Source organism: Anopheles merus, chromosome X (assembly GCF_017562075.2).
Source record: "Anopheles merus strain MAF chromosome X, AmerM5.1, whole genome shotgun sequence".
Taxonomy (NCBI): domain Eukaryota; kingdom Metazoa; phylum Arthropoda; class Insecta; order Diptera; family Culicidae; genus Anopheles; species Anopheles merus.
The window spans coordinates 23,113,723-23,131,708 of record NC_054081.1 but is presented as its reverse complement, the minus strand read 5'-3'; the positions used below and the strand labels follow the sequence as shown (position 1 = coordinate 23,131,708).

Here is a 17,986-nt window from a genome sequence, read left to right as displayed (position 1 = left end):
AAAGTTAATATTTTTTTTAAACTTTCCTGCATAAATCACCAAAACGTATCTTGTCTTAAGAAATGTGTCTCGTATTAACGTGACATAGTCTTTCTAATTTCAATATTTATCTATCTTTATAACGTGCACGCTTCATTGACTAGTATTTTAGCATTGAAAACTGTCATTGCAATGGCTAATGAACCAATCAATGAAATACGAAAAAGTTCAAAAATAAATACTCAGCAAGTCGGGTTGCCTGTAATATGGTTTTTCCGTTGCCAGTGAGGGGTTAATGTTTGTAAGCAAATGAAGATTTCATTCATAAAGGTGCAAATATTTTCACTGTATTTGATGACGGCAAAATAAAAACTAGAACGTGAAAAAAAAATTAGATGGCGAGGGATTGGCAGACATTTTTATGTGAGTAGAAGTAAAATGCGCATGTCCGAGGAGGAAATAAATAAATAACAGAGAGAAACTGAGATAAACAGAGAGAGAGAGAGAGAGAGAGAGAGAGAGAGAGAGAGAGAGAGAGAGAGAGAGAGAGAGAGACATAGGTATGAAAAAATGAAGGTTTAGTTTATATGTAAGTGCGAAGAAAGAGATAGAAAGAAGGCGTGTGCGTACTTATGACCAGGAGATGTTTAAATCAAAGCATAAAATACTCTGCACAAACTGCAACTACACTGTGGCACACTACACTAACATGTATAGTAACTTTAGATTTTCGTGCAGTATATCTAGTGTACACATTTTGTTGACAGCATTGAAAATCATCACTTTAAATAGATATTATCATACAGATCACACTTTTTTTATTTTTCATTACAATGCTTTTTGATGACATATCGCTCTGGCACAAAAAAAAACTAAAAGTAAAAACATTTATCTTTTGGACAAAAAATAATAGTAATTATTTTACAAAAATATTGCCGCAAAAGAATTAAACTAAATTTCAGAATCCTTTAACAGTGAACTTCATAAATAGCTCATAAAATGCTGACGATTATAATTTATCGTAAATAGCAAACTTCTTACCGAATTCAATATTACATATTCCTCGATTCTATCGATTTTTTTTTGTTATGAGCTGAAAAGTATAATATTTGATATTTATTTTAAGCAATTTAAAATATTCCTAGATTCCTATTTAGCATAAAATCAAATCTAGTTACGTTGCCAGTGAATTAATATTTCCACAACTTTGTCATAGCCCCGAGCGTAAACTGACAGTACTCTCAATATTGAAGAAATAACATTAACAAAACGAAAAAAAAATCCCGTCAGCACGTCGCAAGATGTTTGCAAATTGCAAATAAACGGATAAACAACACTCCATTAAAAAAATCCCGTATGGTATGTATGTATATATATATACACATAATTATATTCACACATATATACCTTTTTCTCCATGGCGTTCATGAAATTTGCCATGAATATGCTTTTATTGCTGGTTCGGGTATTAGTGTTTATTATTACTTCAGGGGCATTCGGATGGAATTTTGAACGGTCCTATTGTCTATATTGTATATATATATATATATATATAATATATATATATATATATATATATATATATATATATATATATATATATATATATATATATATATATATATATATATATATATATATATATATATATCCGTTACACGTTTGTGCGCCTTTGTCTCCCTTCATTTATTCATAGACCTGGCCGCATCAGACACTCTTTATTTTGCTATGTTCATTACACAGTACATGGTACATTAGTTAATCAATTATGAACAAGAAGTTTCAGAGGGTTATTTGTTCTGAGTTTTTTGACATTTTGATAATTTTATTGAACTGGATGTATTATAATCCATTATGTGGCAGCCGTTCTGATGCCTTTTTAACAATTTCTTTGTTTTCACCATATGTAATACTATTAATTTCTGGTATGTCTCCCGAATTTAGTCGCAATCAAAACCTGTTTTGTCTTTATTAGATTTCCAAGCCGTTCTTTCACACTTGTTAGTAAATTCTAAATAACCAGCACATATATTAAGGAAACGAGGGAAACATGTGAAGGGGCTCTCGGTCTGATTTTAGGAAAGACGAAAACACAGATATTATTTTATTTTAAATAATCCGTCCCTTCTCTGTATTACGGTATTTCAAGGGAAAATATAGCGATTCTTACCAGATGTTTACATTAGACCTTTGAACCCTTAGTATTTTGAACTCCATGTCTGCAAGAGATAAACATTGACACATGAAACCCGTTGAACCCATCCAAATCTACACAATTTCGACAGGAGTTCGATGGGTTTGCTGATGCCAATTGGCAAGTGTAGCAAGATGGTTAGTTATTTTTTCAATCATAACAACTAACTTGAGATCAACGCGTTTTCAAAATTCGTATACGAAACTTCACATACAAAAGTGCCAGAAATATATTCCTATTTTTGTATGTGAAGTTTCGCTAGCTATTTTCACATCGACTCGCCTCGAAACAGCGTAAGACTAGATTCGTACTTGATATCAAATTCGCTGCTTACTTTTTTGCATAAGGTGTCCTGACTTGAGAGAATAATTTGACCAACGCGTGTCTAAGTGTTCAAAGTAATGCGCAAAACTGAATAATTAGGACAAATAATAAGACAAATTATTCGTAACTTTCAACAACTATTTTAAGTTAAATTTGTTAAAAACTCCTTAGTACTTGTGTACAAAAGCTTATCTAGCCTATACCAATGGCCTTTATTTATAGTCAAATATGTGCTATCCATCGTAAACTTTTATGCTGTTCTTTCTGGCTGCGATTTCGATATCAAGTGCAAACTTTGTCGCAAAAGATATTTTATTCCGGAAACAACTGATGCAGTTGTTCTGTTAGTGAGGCTAAACGTAGTTACTCTTACGAAATCAACTGATCAACTGCTAAACAAACTTAGACATGAGTCATCTACCTTTGCATTTTTCAAATTAGTTCAATTTCGTTATTTTCTTCTCGTTACTTTTCCATTTGTATACATAACTCTTTCTATTACTCCTCATACCTGTATTTTTTGTTATGCAATCAACTGCTTATGTTTTTGCAACACCATTCCTCTTTTATTTTACGTTAATATCACCATTTAAATTTTACAAGGTCCGTTATTAGTGGGGGATGTATGTGCATTACAATAAACATCTGCACAGTTCGTTCCCCGAGATCAAATGTTTAGCAGATGTAAGTCGATATCTTCGGTACATCATTAGCGCTACAGCGCCTTCCCATTGGCTTCAGTAAGGTCGCCACACCGTCTTTTGCGTCTGCTTGATCAGATTAGGAGATCGCAACTTGGTACGTTCCGGAGATTCTAGCTGCGGAGTAGGAAGTGACTGTTTAATGCAAACAATCCCAGTTCCGGACTCGTGAAGGATTTGTTTTTTTGTGGATTGTGCCTTGAAATCACATCTAAGCCCATAGCGAGCTGGAGAGTTTGCCTCAGTGGTCAGAGCTGTAGTCGAGTCCGGTGTCTCTGGCTTTTGCACTACGGTTGCGTCTAGGTAACTTATGTCGGGAGAATTTTCACGAGTATTAGAACTTCCGGAGACGGTTGTTTCAGAAGACAGTGCCGCTGGTGGCCGTAGTATCGGTATGAACGCAGATTTAACCACATCGATCTGTTCGTCGTCCGATTCATCTTCATTGGCGGACGAAAGATCACCGTTACTAGTATCGTTCCCAATGCTACTGCTGCTAACTCCAAGTACAGATCCATCTGGTAAATGGGGTGGCTGACCAAGGGTTGAACTAGGTCTTAGGTCCACCAATTTGGACTGGTGATTGTGATGGTGAACATGGTACTGGTTTTGTGTAGAATCAATGATTCCCTTTGGAGCCGAGTGGAGCAGGGCCTGTGGGAGTGAGACAGCTGCTGCTGCAGCTACAGCAACTGCCGCAGCCGCTGTAGACAGCGCAGGAGGTGGACTGTTGTTAGAATTGCGCGAAGAGGCTGGAGAAAGGCGCGACGAAACTGAATCGATATTCGTCGACTGGTGGAGTGCGATAGTGGTGGATAGCTCTGCAGGGCGAAGTATTCCGTTTGTGGCCGCTGCAGCGGCTGCTGCTGCTGCAGCCGCTGCTGTGGATCGAAAAGCGGCTATGTCATAAGGCAAAAAGGGTGGCTTAACCAGCTGCGGATCCGAGTGGATTTCAAGAGAAGAAATGGCTCTTGGTGGGTACGTGGAGGTGGGACTCGCTAGTAATGCTGGACTAGGCAGACCTTTCGATGGTGGAATGATACCCGGCGCCATGGTCGGGGCAGGCACTGATTGGCTGGATGATGTGCGAACTAGCACAATATCTTTCGCCGGTTCGACGATGCTGGCAGCATTAGTGGTACTGCTTATTATATGTCCGTTACTTATAGTACCGCTGCTAACTGTAATAAGAACGAGATTGTAATTTAGTAAAATTGTGATATAAAATCCAAATTATTATAGAAAAATGCAATGCACGCGACAAAACAATCCAATGCACTGGTAATCCAATACACACAATAAGTAATTTTGTAAGTACAGCAGAACGTCGATTATCCGGGGGCGGATTAACCGTCGGGCGGCTTAACGGTGTGCATAAATGTGACAGCTGTTCAAACATGCGGCGAAAATTTACAGCGATAGTCAAGTAGGCAACCAATTTTTTGTGCAGCTCTGTAGTGTCTAGTGGTATTTTCGAAATCAATTTTTGTTCATGAACAGTTGCTAAACCTATAGTTATTAATTAACATAATATTCTACGTCTGCAATGCTAGTCATAATAGTTGATGATTTTGTTCTATGAAATGAAAAACCCTGTAAGTTGCGGCACCCTTAAGACTGATACCTCATATTTTCACCCATTTTGTCTGAAGATGTGTGAAGACGATATACACGGGTTTAAAAATTATTCATGAGGTATCAATGTAAGAACATATCTGGAGCAATGTATATTAATTAAATAATTACCGATTTAGAACGATCGCCACTGAAGTTATGAGTAAATATTATGAACTGCTTTAATTTAAGTACTAAAAAAGTTTACGCTTGATTTGTATGAGAGTGCGTAAACTTCCCGTCAAAAGTTATAGGATTGTATGGCTGAAATCCAGTTTGCGCAAAAGTTTACGCTTCGTGTGACGTCCGTATAACAGTTTTTACAGGTTTTCTCTAGCCAGCACAACACCAAAAGCCAACAATTCAATCTCGTAAAATACATTTCCACATTAATAATGGAGACTCGAATGATCTTTCATCGGTTGTCTTGTGTACGTTCATCAAATGTTTGTCATTGAGATGGAATTTTATTAACTGGAAATTAAGCTTAAAGTGTTTAGTGGGTAAGAAAACAGTGTAAAAGTTTTTATGGGTTTTAGGAGGTTCACTCGTATAGCCCTATGCGATTGGTTGACTGTAATCAATTAACCTACTAGTCATTTGTATTTACATTTGCTTCTCAGTTATCGGCATCAGTATTTTTTTATATGTGTTGAAAAAAGCTAATTTACCTCATTTGGTATGGACGATGTAGTTTTAATATAATACATGTACATCGAAATCCAAAGAATTTTACGTCTCAGATAATTTAGACTAGGATCGTTACCGAGTGATCATCTGTAGCTCTAGCATCAACCGAAACACAAACGAAACCCATAGAAATTAATTTTCCTACACAATATCAATTTTGTTTTCTACATATTTGCCGAGCATCCTCTTTGAGGGGTTTTTTCCACACTAGCCAGATTTTTCATATGGAGTTATACAGTTAGTGACTAAAATTATGTCAATACTTCGTACAAAATCTCACGCCAAACCATGCGGCATCAGAATTTCAGCCTATTGGGAAGCCCTCGTGAAGCCCTTCTGAAGCTTCCTTTGACCACTGGGTAGTAAAGTAGTAAGCCTTAAAAACATGTAAACAACTGTTGATTTGCCAAAACCTGAGTCAGGTCTGCTAATCTGTAATTGATCCTTACACATGAATATTGTATCAATAAACGTTAATAATAGTTCACTTTTCAAGTGACAATAGGTACACAGTTCTCTAGGGTTTGTACAAACCAGTCCGATGTGGTAAAAATATCTCTAGTATTCTGCAAAGTCATCTAAATCGTGTTTTGACATGATGTTTGTGGAATGGTCTAGAGTAGTGATGGGCAAAACGGCTCCAAAGCCGGAGCCGGCTACGACCGGCTCCAGACAATTTCGGAGCCGGCTCCGCACCAACGGCTCCGGAGCCGGTTTTAATACAAAGGACCAAAATAACTTTTTCAATGAAGTTTCAATCGAGGAAATCCGTAAATAACGGAGTAGGTATGTTTAAAAGAATTTATCAAAAAAAACATCGATTAGTTTTGAATATTGTTAAGAAAGACGAGACTAACGAATGCTACACAACGTCATGCATGTCAATACTGCAACCATATCGTGTGTTAGCTTCCACAAGAGCGAGAATATATATTCGTTTTTTATTACACTATCATTCGATGATGTCCTATTGAACCGTTAGTGCGGAGCCGTTGGTCCGGATCCTTTGATTCGTCGCCGGCTCCGGACCGATGGGCCCGAAGCCGGCTCCGCAGCCGTTGGAACGGAGCCGTGAATGCAGAGCCGTTAGTCCGGACTCCGGAGCCGGCTACGAAGCCGTTGGTGCGGAGCCGTGGGTGCGGAGCCGGCACCAGAGCTGTTAAACACGCGTGCGGCATGTGTGCGACTGACCCAACCGAACAAGCGTGCGGCTGTGTGCGAATGACCCAACGGCTATGAGTGTTCTTTCTCTCTCAGTGTGAGATCAGTGTGCGGCAGGAGTTATTTTTGTGCGGCTGTGTGCAATTGATCAATCTGACCACGCTAGCAATATGTGCATTCTTTCTCGCTCAAAGTGCGATCGATCTTCTTGTGTCGTTGTGTGTGTGACAAATTCTTCCGATTCAAAACGATTTTTTTTTTTCGTTCAGTTTATGACACCGACAGTTATCTTGCATCATGTTCGGAGTAATTTTCAGTTAGATCTGTATGCGTGCGAAAGACCTACCCGTTCACTTTTTCGCGTGCGGCGATCAACCGCACAATATAATGAACTGAGTGTGCGGCATAGGTCTTGCAAAATTGTCCCATGCCTAGTCGGGTCGTAGCCTGTGATCGAGTGCCCTACGCTCGGTAGCCCGATCGCTCCCGAAGCCCTTAACGGCCATTCAGACTAGACACGGGCAAATTGAATCAGAACTGAATGATTCATTCCAATCCTTACACTGAATGAACCAGTAACGCACCGCCAGATAAATTGAAATGATTCTTCCGCACGCTAGCGGTGCGGTATTGATTATTTGTGCGGACGTTCTCCGCGCCGACTATGTATGTGTGCGATACATCTCCGTACGCTAGCGGGTCGGTATTGATTCTCCGTGCGGAAACTCTCCATACCGATCATGAAAGGCTGCAACAAACCACTGCACGCGGTGCAGAGTTCATTCTCCTACTCAGAAAATCAGCATGCTTTTTCGCTCTGGTAGATCTGATAGTGTGTTGACAAGAAAGCTTGATGATTCTGTTCTCGATGTCTTCTTTCCCGTTCCGCAAAATAGCGATACACTCTCGCTCTAGTAGTTTTTTTTTTCAGCAGACCGAAACTGCAAGTAATTTTCCATATTTTATAAGAGCAACCTCGTGTCGACTTTGAATGTATGAAAACGATTATCCTCATGGTCTATAGTTAACCACTGTTATTTTTAAACTGTACGATTAATTGATCGTTGTTATGAATCGAAATACGAAAAGTATAAATTACGATATAATAAAATGAAAAAAAAAAATTGATACATTTAAAGTTTAGTTGAGCATTAAAACAACTTTAATTTCGATTTTCTCTGTTTGTAAATGAAACTTTATAAAAATAAAAAATTAAAAAAGAGTGGCCATTTTTGCAGCATAAAATTGATATTTAAAAAAATACCGCACCTCGGGCGTCCGAAAGAATCACCGCACGCGTTCAGTTCATTTCACTGAGCGAACTGGACGGCACCTGATCTTTAAAAAGAATCATATTTCCCATGACTAATTCAGACGTTGGATGCTATCAGTTGCACGACAGCATCGAGTCGCGGTTATACTAAAGTGGCTGCGTACACAACAAAATGAATAAACCACTTGGGACATGAAAATTAGCGAAAACTAATGTTTAAACACGATTTATTACAATTTTTCTCTTGACTACAATATCTTGATCTTCAAGATTACACGCGAAAGTTTTTGGTCCAGCATTGGATAGCTTGGATTGCTTGGAAAAAAATCTCCACAGACTGATAGACTTCCCCTACCTCAGTGAAAAAATGTTTTGTCCTATATTTTCTAGCAAAACTCCCGTGTGAAAACGCGACTAATGAAAAATATCCTATTTTAATAATAAGGATAGTAAAAATTGTATGTGACTTTGAAAGTACATAAAACATATTTTGTCACATAATACAACAACAAAAGAGCACATAGAAAAATAACATCGCGAATTTGTACAAAACGAACGATTCCAGATTTGAACTGAGTAGCACAAAAAGTTAATTTGTTTAACAATACAGGGTTTTCCAATTGAGTTTAGACTAGCAGCATACTTTTTTTGAATAGTCGCAATAGATTCTTGACTAGCATCCTCTATTTTTGATTACGAGCAATGGATTATTGACTAGGAGCAATTGATTTCAGCAGGTCCCTGCATGACAGCCTAAGAGCGTCGCGTTTATAACACCTGGTGTGATAGATTGACATGAGTAATAATCTATATATCATCCACAAAATAAGATATATTTTATCTAATAGGTTTTTGTTGCTATTGTTTTGATTTTATGAATGCACAATACAACACAAAAGCACTTAACGGCTGTATTGAAATATGCAGTAGTGAACCCGTATCCACAACCTAACCAAAAGCTAGATTAGCCAAGTTTTTCAGAGTGCAAAACGATGCGAAAGGCCTCTAAAAAACCAACTTGAGTGATCAAATTGCGCTATTGAAATTTGCATCGATGTGGTGAAACAACAACTTTTGACAGCTAAACTGCATCTTGAGCTTCTGAAATTATTTTGCTGACATTATATTCTGACTTGTAAAACCCTGTAAGTTATAAGTTTCCTGTGTTTTTTTTTTAAATTATGTTCCATCTGTGTTTCGGCTCATCAGACGATGTATTGTTAGCCTCCATAAATATTTGAAATTCAATAAATTTATATAAACTATTGAACTATGTATTAAAAGTTGCTCATCATTTGTGGCAGTGGATAAAAAATGTGCGTAAAACTTTTAGTAGATCGTTGAACGAATCCTAAAATATTAAGAAAACAAACAATAAACCACGGGATTGCTCATAAGAAAAACATGGAAACAACCTGAAAAGCAGTATACGTTTTTTTCTGGTACGTACATAAACGATCGAATTTTTTCTTATATGTGTAGCTATGAAGAGATCAATACTTGCAAGCTTGTTTTTGAAGTGTAATTAAGCACGGTAGTATATCAGAGCCATTTGGATTCGATCCGAGTAATCCGGATTCAATCGGAGTCAATTGGATCTGTTTTGACTCGGAGCAGCGGGATTTGAAGCCATATTTATTTCGGAGTCGGATTCGGGTTAAAAATGTCGGAGTGGATTCACGAATCCAATCCAAAGCTCCCATCATTAATTGTTGGAAAACGTGTGCTTCCCATGACAAAAAGTGAGAGAATTGAATTCTTTAGGCTGCTTCAACACAGTGCCAAAAATAGTGTTTTTTATTCTCTCCTATATTCGCTTTTTGTCGCTTTTTTAAGGGGCCGATTCCACGATTTTTCTCCCTTTTTATATGTTTCGAACCGGATCAAAACATCGCCTAGTCTGACAGATGTTGGAACCTTACAAATGTTCCAACACTAATACTTATTCAAAACTGCAAAGACAACCCAACTGACATTTTATAGCACGAATAATCGGGAATTCGAGCAAATTCCCTTAGGGCGGTGGCAACGCTCATCCGATGCGATTTTATCGGACGCTTCTGTCAAACACTATTTCGGCTCATATTGCGAAAATTCGAATGATTTGAATTGTTAAACCATTATAAAAAAAATATTTGATATTGTTCCTACATAAACTGCATGATTACATTGACAGATAAAATCGGATGCGACGATCCGCGGAATCAAAAATTTTTGATTCCGTCGTACGACGAAATCGCACGTCCGACGTTATCTGTCAAATCCCATAACAATCTCGTCCGATAAAATCGCATCGGATGAGCGCTGCCACGGGCCTTAAACTGGAGCCTTAAACTTCCCTTCCCAACTGACATTTTATAGCACGAACAATCGGGAATTCGAGCAAATTCCCTTAAACTGGAGCCTTAAACTTCCCTTAAACTGCACCAGTTTAAGGGAATTTAGAAAAAGTCCTTTAAATTCAAATGTGATGCGGCTTTTTCGTTACTTTCTTCTAGATTCGCTCGAAAATGATGTTTTCTATCGTTATAGTTGGTCATGTACCCATTTTATACTTAAATAATACCCATTTTTATAGAATAACGTCACAAAAAATTAGTTTTGTTTTTCATCAAAAACCATAGCTATGCATGAAAACTGAGCTCGACGGCGTCGTCCATCGATAGAGCAACGTCTAATTTACGATCACACCAAATCTTGGCGCTTTCAACACACTTGATCACACACAAATCCACAATTTCAGGCGTATCGAGTACTAATCGAGCAGATATGGTAAAACAATTTCGAGCAAATGTCACTTGGGAAGGTTTAATATTGTAAGGCACTATCCTGTTTACTTTCTTCTTCTTTTTTGGCACAACAACCGCAGTCGATCTCGACCTGGCTGTACGCACTAGTGAAGTGAGCTTGGTTTTCAGCGACTTATTGTTACCATAGCAGGATAGTCAGTTCTACGTATGGGGGCACGGTCTATTCGGGACTTGAACCCATGACAGGCATGTTGTTAAGTCGTACGAGTTGACGACTGTACCACCAGACCGGGACCAGTTTACTTTTCCGGCCAAAAAACTACCGATATGGGAAAAGTACAATTCGGCTCGTTTCGTGATGCTATTTCTTAAATTGCTCAATTACGATTCATTTTTACCTCTATTTCGGTCTTATTCCCAAACCCTTTATGTACGTACGTGGTTTGGAGCCATCGCAGACATGTGAGTTTTATATCATTTTATTGCCTTTTTCGTCCAACCCTTACATGGATGAAAGGCTATATCGTTGCTGGGTATGAAAGAAAACATACACGACCAAAGATACACGATAAAGGATCGTTCAAGCTATTCACACCTAACAAAAACTCGCTAACCAAGAACGTCTCACTATCGAGTGAAAAAGTAACCGTCTGTTGTGAGATGATTGAATCTTAGTGTAAAAATATGTATAGGCCTTTCACGCCTTTGACAAAAATATATACATGGTATCTTTCTTCTTCTACTTGGCGTAACATCCTATGCGGACATGCCGGCCTATACCAGCTTTGGAGACTTTCGGGGCGAGTATCGGCTTCGAACGAAGAAATCCGTTCGACGCACATGAGAGAATAAGAATCAGGAGACCCAACTGTCAAGCATTTAAAGGCGTTTATATCTATGCTTCAAGGATGATAAAATTTTGATTTTTTAATACTAAGCGAAGAAAATCTCACTAGGATAGCAATTAAAAAGCTGGCCATACAGAAAAAGAGGTTCGAGGTGCAAGCTGCTTACCTTTTGTGAAGTGAAGTAGATGACATGAAAGTGCTGCGTACAGTCTTTCCCAAGGACTGTATAGAAACGAGGTCAAATATTAGCAAAAATCGGTTTGGCCATCTTGGATGCCATTTGACAGCAGAAAGCCCTAGAAAATTCATTATACTCTCAAACATTTCCTGTTACTAGCGACATACATGTACAATTTATTATTTACGATTCAAATTTATTTCTTCATGTACAATTTATGAACTGATTACCAATTTTCTTGTGATTACCAACCCGTTTCATCATTAAAATCATAATTAAAATTTGAATCGAAAAGGGCTTTCAGATGTCAATCTGATGTAACGAAATTTTGGCTACTTGTCAAATCGCTCTACATTACTTGGCCTCGTTCCTACACTGTTCTTAAGTCCTCGAGTTTATATATGACAGTTCCTATGTCAAATCAGTACAATTATCTCCATCAATTGCCAAATGAAAATTAATCTGACATTTTTCCAAAAAAATAAATTACTATAAAGCCAGAGATAACCAATTTTTTTCACACCAATAGCATTAAATAAGTAATAAATTACATATACAAACAAATTCAATAACAATCATTTATTAATCAAGTATATTTTGGCTGTAAAACATGTTATTCGGCTTACGCGAAAATCCGAGTTAGGCGAATGTCTCCGGAACGCATTATTTGCGTAACTCTGGGAAAGACTGTACTTTCAAAGCTCTTCTTCTTCTTTTGGCTCAACAACCGTTGCCGGTCAAGGCCTGCCTGTACCACACTACTTGTGGGTTTGGCTTTCATTGACTTATTGATCCCCCATAGCAGGATAGTCAGTCCTACATATGGCGGCACGGTCCATTTGGGGCCTGAACCCATGACGGGCATGTTGTTAAGTCGTACGAGTTGACGACTGTACTACGAGACCGGCTAAGCTCTAGATAACCAAATTGTCAACTGGCAATTCTTCTCGAGCAATAAATCAGCATGATGCAGCAATAATGAGCATGATGCAGTATAAAAGCTGTCAAACTTTTGGACAAGGCACTGCAAATTTCTATTGAACACCGACATGCATAAAGTGTGTAGATCACCACTTCTCAGCCAAATACCCGTTGGCAAAGGGGTCAACGGATGGTAAAATACCAGCGCACAACCTGTGGAGGCAATCATATCACAAATCTTTTTGGGTGTCCTAACAGAATTAATAAAACAGTTGCTTCGCCGCCTAGACAGAAATCACGCACAGCAATACAGGTATCGTTTAATAATATAAACTTCCCTTTCCTTCCTTGTATACAAAATACGAGTACTGTCACATGTATACAAATACTGTCACTGTCACGCAGCGAGCTCAAGCTACTACGCTCTCAAACATTGTGACTTAAAGTTCGAGTGACCTCTTTGACCATGGAAAAAAAATCACAAACAATAAAAGAGACATTCTGATGTCTTCGGTCAAGTACTAACATAGTAAAGAAGATAAAATTGAGGTTATATTTAAAATAGTTCAGAAATATTGCTTATGGGGAGCAATGAACACCAAAGCAATTAAAATTTCATACTGTAATGCAAACAGCATATCCAATAAAAAGGAACTTATTAACCGGATTAACCAGTGCCATGGGGACCACAGTGATTATTGTTTAAAGCGGTTTACAGTATAAGCTAGTTTCTTCGTTCAAGTTGAATATCACAGCAGCAACATACATTAAAATTTACTCTAATACAACTCCAATCCATGATATCGCAGCATACCATCTTGCCTGTAACACAAATTGCTTTAACGTTAAAGAGGAAAATTAAAAGCTTAACAACTAACGCAAGAGCTATTTTATCTGTGGTGACCTAAACGCACGACACAGATTGTGACAGACTGTTCAACATTAAACACTTATCTTTTGATATAATTCTATCAAACAACAGACACGTCTATATAGATCCCCAAACATCATAAGAACTCCCATCTGATCATCTCCCCGCAATCTTTAGTATCAAACAACTTTACAAACAAATACCAAAAATAGAATGCAAAATATTTGATTATCACCAACTTCAAATAAATAAAGTTGAAAATACTATCAACACTTCACATACTAACAACAGTCACGTGGAAAACCACACGCAAATGATTTAATCAATATAATAACCGTAGAAATCAACAAAGCAGCCGAATTAGCAGTGTCAATGAAAGGTCCAGGTCAAAATAACATTATCGTAGCAGAATATATTCTTAAAGTAATCAAATTGAGAAATAAGAATAGGGAGAATTGGCAAAGACAAAGGCTCAATTCTACATACAATTTAATTTACAAACATCTTAAAAATGACATAGAAAGAAAGTTAAATACATTTCGCAATGAGTCATGGTCGAAAAATCTTCAATCCTTCAATACCACTGATAATCGAAAAAAGATATAGAAACTTAAAAAAAAATCTCTAAAATAGTCAGGTCGCAATACAATCTCTAAAACACGACGGTCACTTGTTACTCACAGCTCCAGAAAAATGTAAGGCAATTAAATCTCACTTTGAACAAACTCACCAAACAACCCACGGTAACAATAGTCCAGTTTAAAAAAATCAATGTCACAGATTCCAATTTTATACTTTATCAATCAACAGCAGCCTTCTAGCAAGAGTTGTAAACAAAGCATCAGACATTTCAAAAATAGTTATAAACATTGAAACTTGAACAATCTACAAGACTGGGTAACATTAATGACAGAGCTAGGTATGTTTTCCTAAAACATCTATAGTTCTATTAAATCTTGTGTTGAACAGCTGCCTGAAAAATGTTTTTGTTCCACAAAACTATAAAAAATCTTATTATTGTAAAAGCAGGAACAGATATGTTCTCCCTAGCAAAGACAAACCCATGAGCATGTAAAGTTGAAATAGACAACATTTTGAAACGCTTTTCGCAAATAAACAGCACCATTACACTGAAATTAATAATATTTCACCTAAATCTCAATATAGATTACAGCCAGGCCTATCAACTGCACATCAATTTTATAGACTAAAAGCTGATATGATTCTCAACAGGAATTTGAACAAATCAACCAGGTTTGTTTTATTAGATTCAGAAAAAAGCTTACGACACCATTTGATATTAAGCTATTACATAAAATTGATAATGTTCAAATTCTACAATTACTTAGTTCACATTATCTACAGTTTTATATCTAACAGAAAAAAAACACAACATACATGAAAAACATCGAATTAGAAATGTACACTCCAAAGACAGGCGTTCCTCAAGGACGAATAATGTTTATCTGAATTACATGCCCTCTACTTATTCTTGTCTATGTAGATGATCTGTTCGGGATATCGCGATTAGTTGCTGCTAGACTAAGAGATAAATTATGATTAATGTAGTTATGAATTGTTGTATAGTTCTTATGTTACTATATGAACTGATGCTGTTCTGTACCAAGAGAGTGAGTTGAATATAAAATACAAAATATTTTGAATTATTTTTAATTTCTTCTGATGCGTATTAACATAATAAATCCAAATTTATGATTAATTAATGATGGGTTGCATACAAGCGATATACAGCAAAAGTTTGTTATTACAGTTCATCATAGATTTTCTGTTCGAAAAACAGTATAAGCTTGTAAATACTTGTTCACATGTTATCACCGTATTGTCTATGAGTGGTTTGAAAGTCATTCTTTTGTCTAGATTCACTCCATGATATTTTACTTTTTCCTTCCATGTTGTTGCAGCATTATTTAGGGGAAGAGGAGTTGCCATTATTTTTGTTTCACTAGTGAATCTTACCGCTCTGGTGGTACAGTCGTCAACTCGTACGACTTAACGACATGCTCGTCATGGATTCAAGCCCCGAACGGACCGTGCCCCCGTACGTGGGTCTGACTATCATGGTGTGGTAATAAATAAGTCACTGAAGCCCACTAGTGACACAGGCAGGATTTGACCGACAACGGTTGTTGTGCCAAAGAAGAAAAAATATTATATACAGGGCGTTCGGGATAATTTTGACAGTTACATTTTTGTTTATAACTCGTGATCGAGTTGGCATAGGAAAACAAGCAATACGTCATTCGACAGCTAAAAGTGTACGGAACAAGCAGCGAAAACAACCCGCGATAAAAAAATGCCAAAAAAGAGTACATTGTGGAAGCGGATCACATGCATCATGATGATCCGCGCCGGACGCGACAACCGCGACATCATGCAGTGCGTGCAGTGTTCGCTGAACACGGTGAAGGTGATCCTGAGTGAACTGGGAGAAAACAGCGACGATGACGAAGCGATGGCAGCACGAAAACCACATTCTCAGCGGCGGGATTGCGTGCGGATCGACGATTTCCTGGCTGGCTTCCAGGCGCGCGTGATGGAAAATCCGGGGATCGGAATTCGGCCGTTGGCTGAGGCTGAACGCGGACGGATACATTTCCATGCTGGACACCGTCGTGAAGAGTTGCATCACGAGAGTGGTCAACAGCAGACCGCACGTGTTCCAACAGGATTCTGCTCCGTGCCATACAGCCTCCAAAACGATAAAGTGGTTGGCTGCCAATTTATACGACTTCACCGCGCCGAATGTGTGGCCTCCTAGCTCCCCGAATCTTAATCCAATGGATTATTTCGTGTGGGGCGCGGTGGACCGGGACACCAACAAAACCGCCAGCAACACCAAGGCAGAGCTGATGGCGAAAATCAGGTCCATTTTCGCGGCCCTACCCCGCGAAACTGTCGCCAGGGCTTGTTTCCGGTTCCGGAGACGGGTGGATTCCGTAATAGAAGCCGAGGGCGGATATTTTGAATAAAATGAACAAAATACATGATAAGCTACTATTTATAAAATAAACAAAAAATCTCCGATGATAAACTTTGTCATAAAAAAAAAATTCTTTCTCCGTAGGTGACTGTCAAAATTATCCCGAACACCCTGTACACTTTAGACGCTCATGGGAGCTCATGGGAGAGATTCACAACGATATCGGGAAGCAAACAAAAAATTCTTTTGGAATAATCAAACTGCTGTATTTAAATTTACAGTGGACGTAGTAGTAGCAGTATTGTACAAGTTTTAATTGATTTGAAAATGTTTGTACAATCGATACTCTTGTGAATTAATGAAGGGTTCGAATTCTTTATCTTTTCTTATTATTTGAACAATTTAGCCCATTTTAATGTTTTGGCTTTCGTAGTGTTTAGAATTGCCTTTGTTGGAAAAAATGGAGGGAAAAACCCGAACAAAATTTGTAATGGAAAATAATCCCGAAAATACAGTGGAAGAGCAAACGAAAACCAATCATCTTATGAAAATTTTATGAGAAAAAGGGCTAATGGGCATATTGTTAAGTCGTACGAGTAGTATTTAACATGTTATTCATTTTAAATTATGATTTAAAAAAAATAATATTACATATGAGCTATATTATAATATCATAACAATATTATAATATTATATAGCTAAATTTCATTAATATAAATTTGAATGATGCAAACAGAAATGAAATGGAAACGAGTTTAAACGATAACTACAGTATTTTTGGTATTACGCTCAGCATTCAAGCGGTCATGGATCTATGCTCATTCGTGAAATGTGTTGGTATCATTAGAATAAGTTGAGGAGAGTGTCATTGATGCTCTATCAGTATGGAAAAACTAATAAATTTAGCAGTATTCCAGCTGTATTACTAATTGTACCGTTGTTTATTTGTTTATTTGCTTTTTTATTGTTGTGTAGGTGATCCTACGAATTGAATATCAGTGCAATCAATTTATGCTTGGGTTAGTGACCTCGCTAATCACAAATAGAATCAAAAATAGTTGTTTTTTTTTCGTATTTGTGCAATTTTGCAAGTAATATTCCATTTATGTTCTTTAAACTACGTACCAGGAACAACAAGTATTGACAAACATTCTTATATCATTTTCCATTGATAGCTCTACGTATTTCGTATATCTACGATAATTTTCTCGAAAAATTGAGGAAAAAAGTTACTACTCTTGTTCTTCTTTGGCGCGACAACCTGACGATCTAGGCCAGCATTTACCACATATAGCACGCATAACTATCAGTCTACGTATCATCTACGTATGGACACAGTCCTAACGGGTCTTGTTTGAATTCCTGTATTGTTTGTTTCGATTTGAGCTTTAATTTATAGCCGACAGAGCGATTGAATTTGCCAGATTATAATTTAAACCAAATTTATCAACGTTTCACCAAGCAATTTCACCTTCACATTCACTTCGACTGTGTGTACATGTGCGTGTTTTGTACATGTGATATTTATGAGTGTGTCTTGC

The 17,986-nt window shown here is 37.5% G+C and overlaps 1 protein-coding gene across 1 annotated transcript in view; it reads right to left on the bottom strand.

Moving 5' to 3' along the window:
• Nucleotides 1-3,046: 3,046 nt before the first annotated feature.
• LOC121589013 (segmentation protein Runt-like) overlaps nucleotides 3,047-17,986 on the bottom strand; it is a 28,656-nt gene continuing 13,716 nt past the window's right edge. The window contains exon 3 of the mRNA XM_041907568.1: nucleotides 3,047-4,379. Coding sequence (XP_041763502.1) covers nucleotides 3,235-4,379 — 1,145 coding nt within the window. The 3' untranslated portion in view covers nucleotides 3,047-3,234. The remainder of the gene's footprint in view (nucleotides 4,380-17,986) is intronic.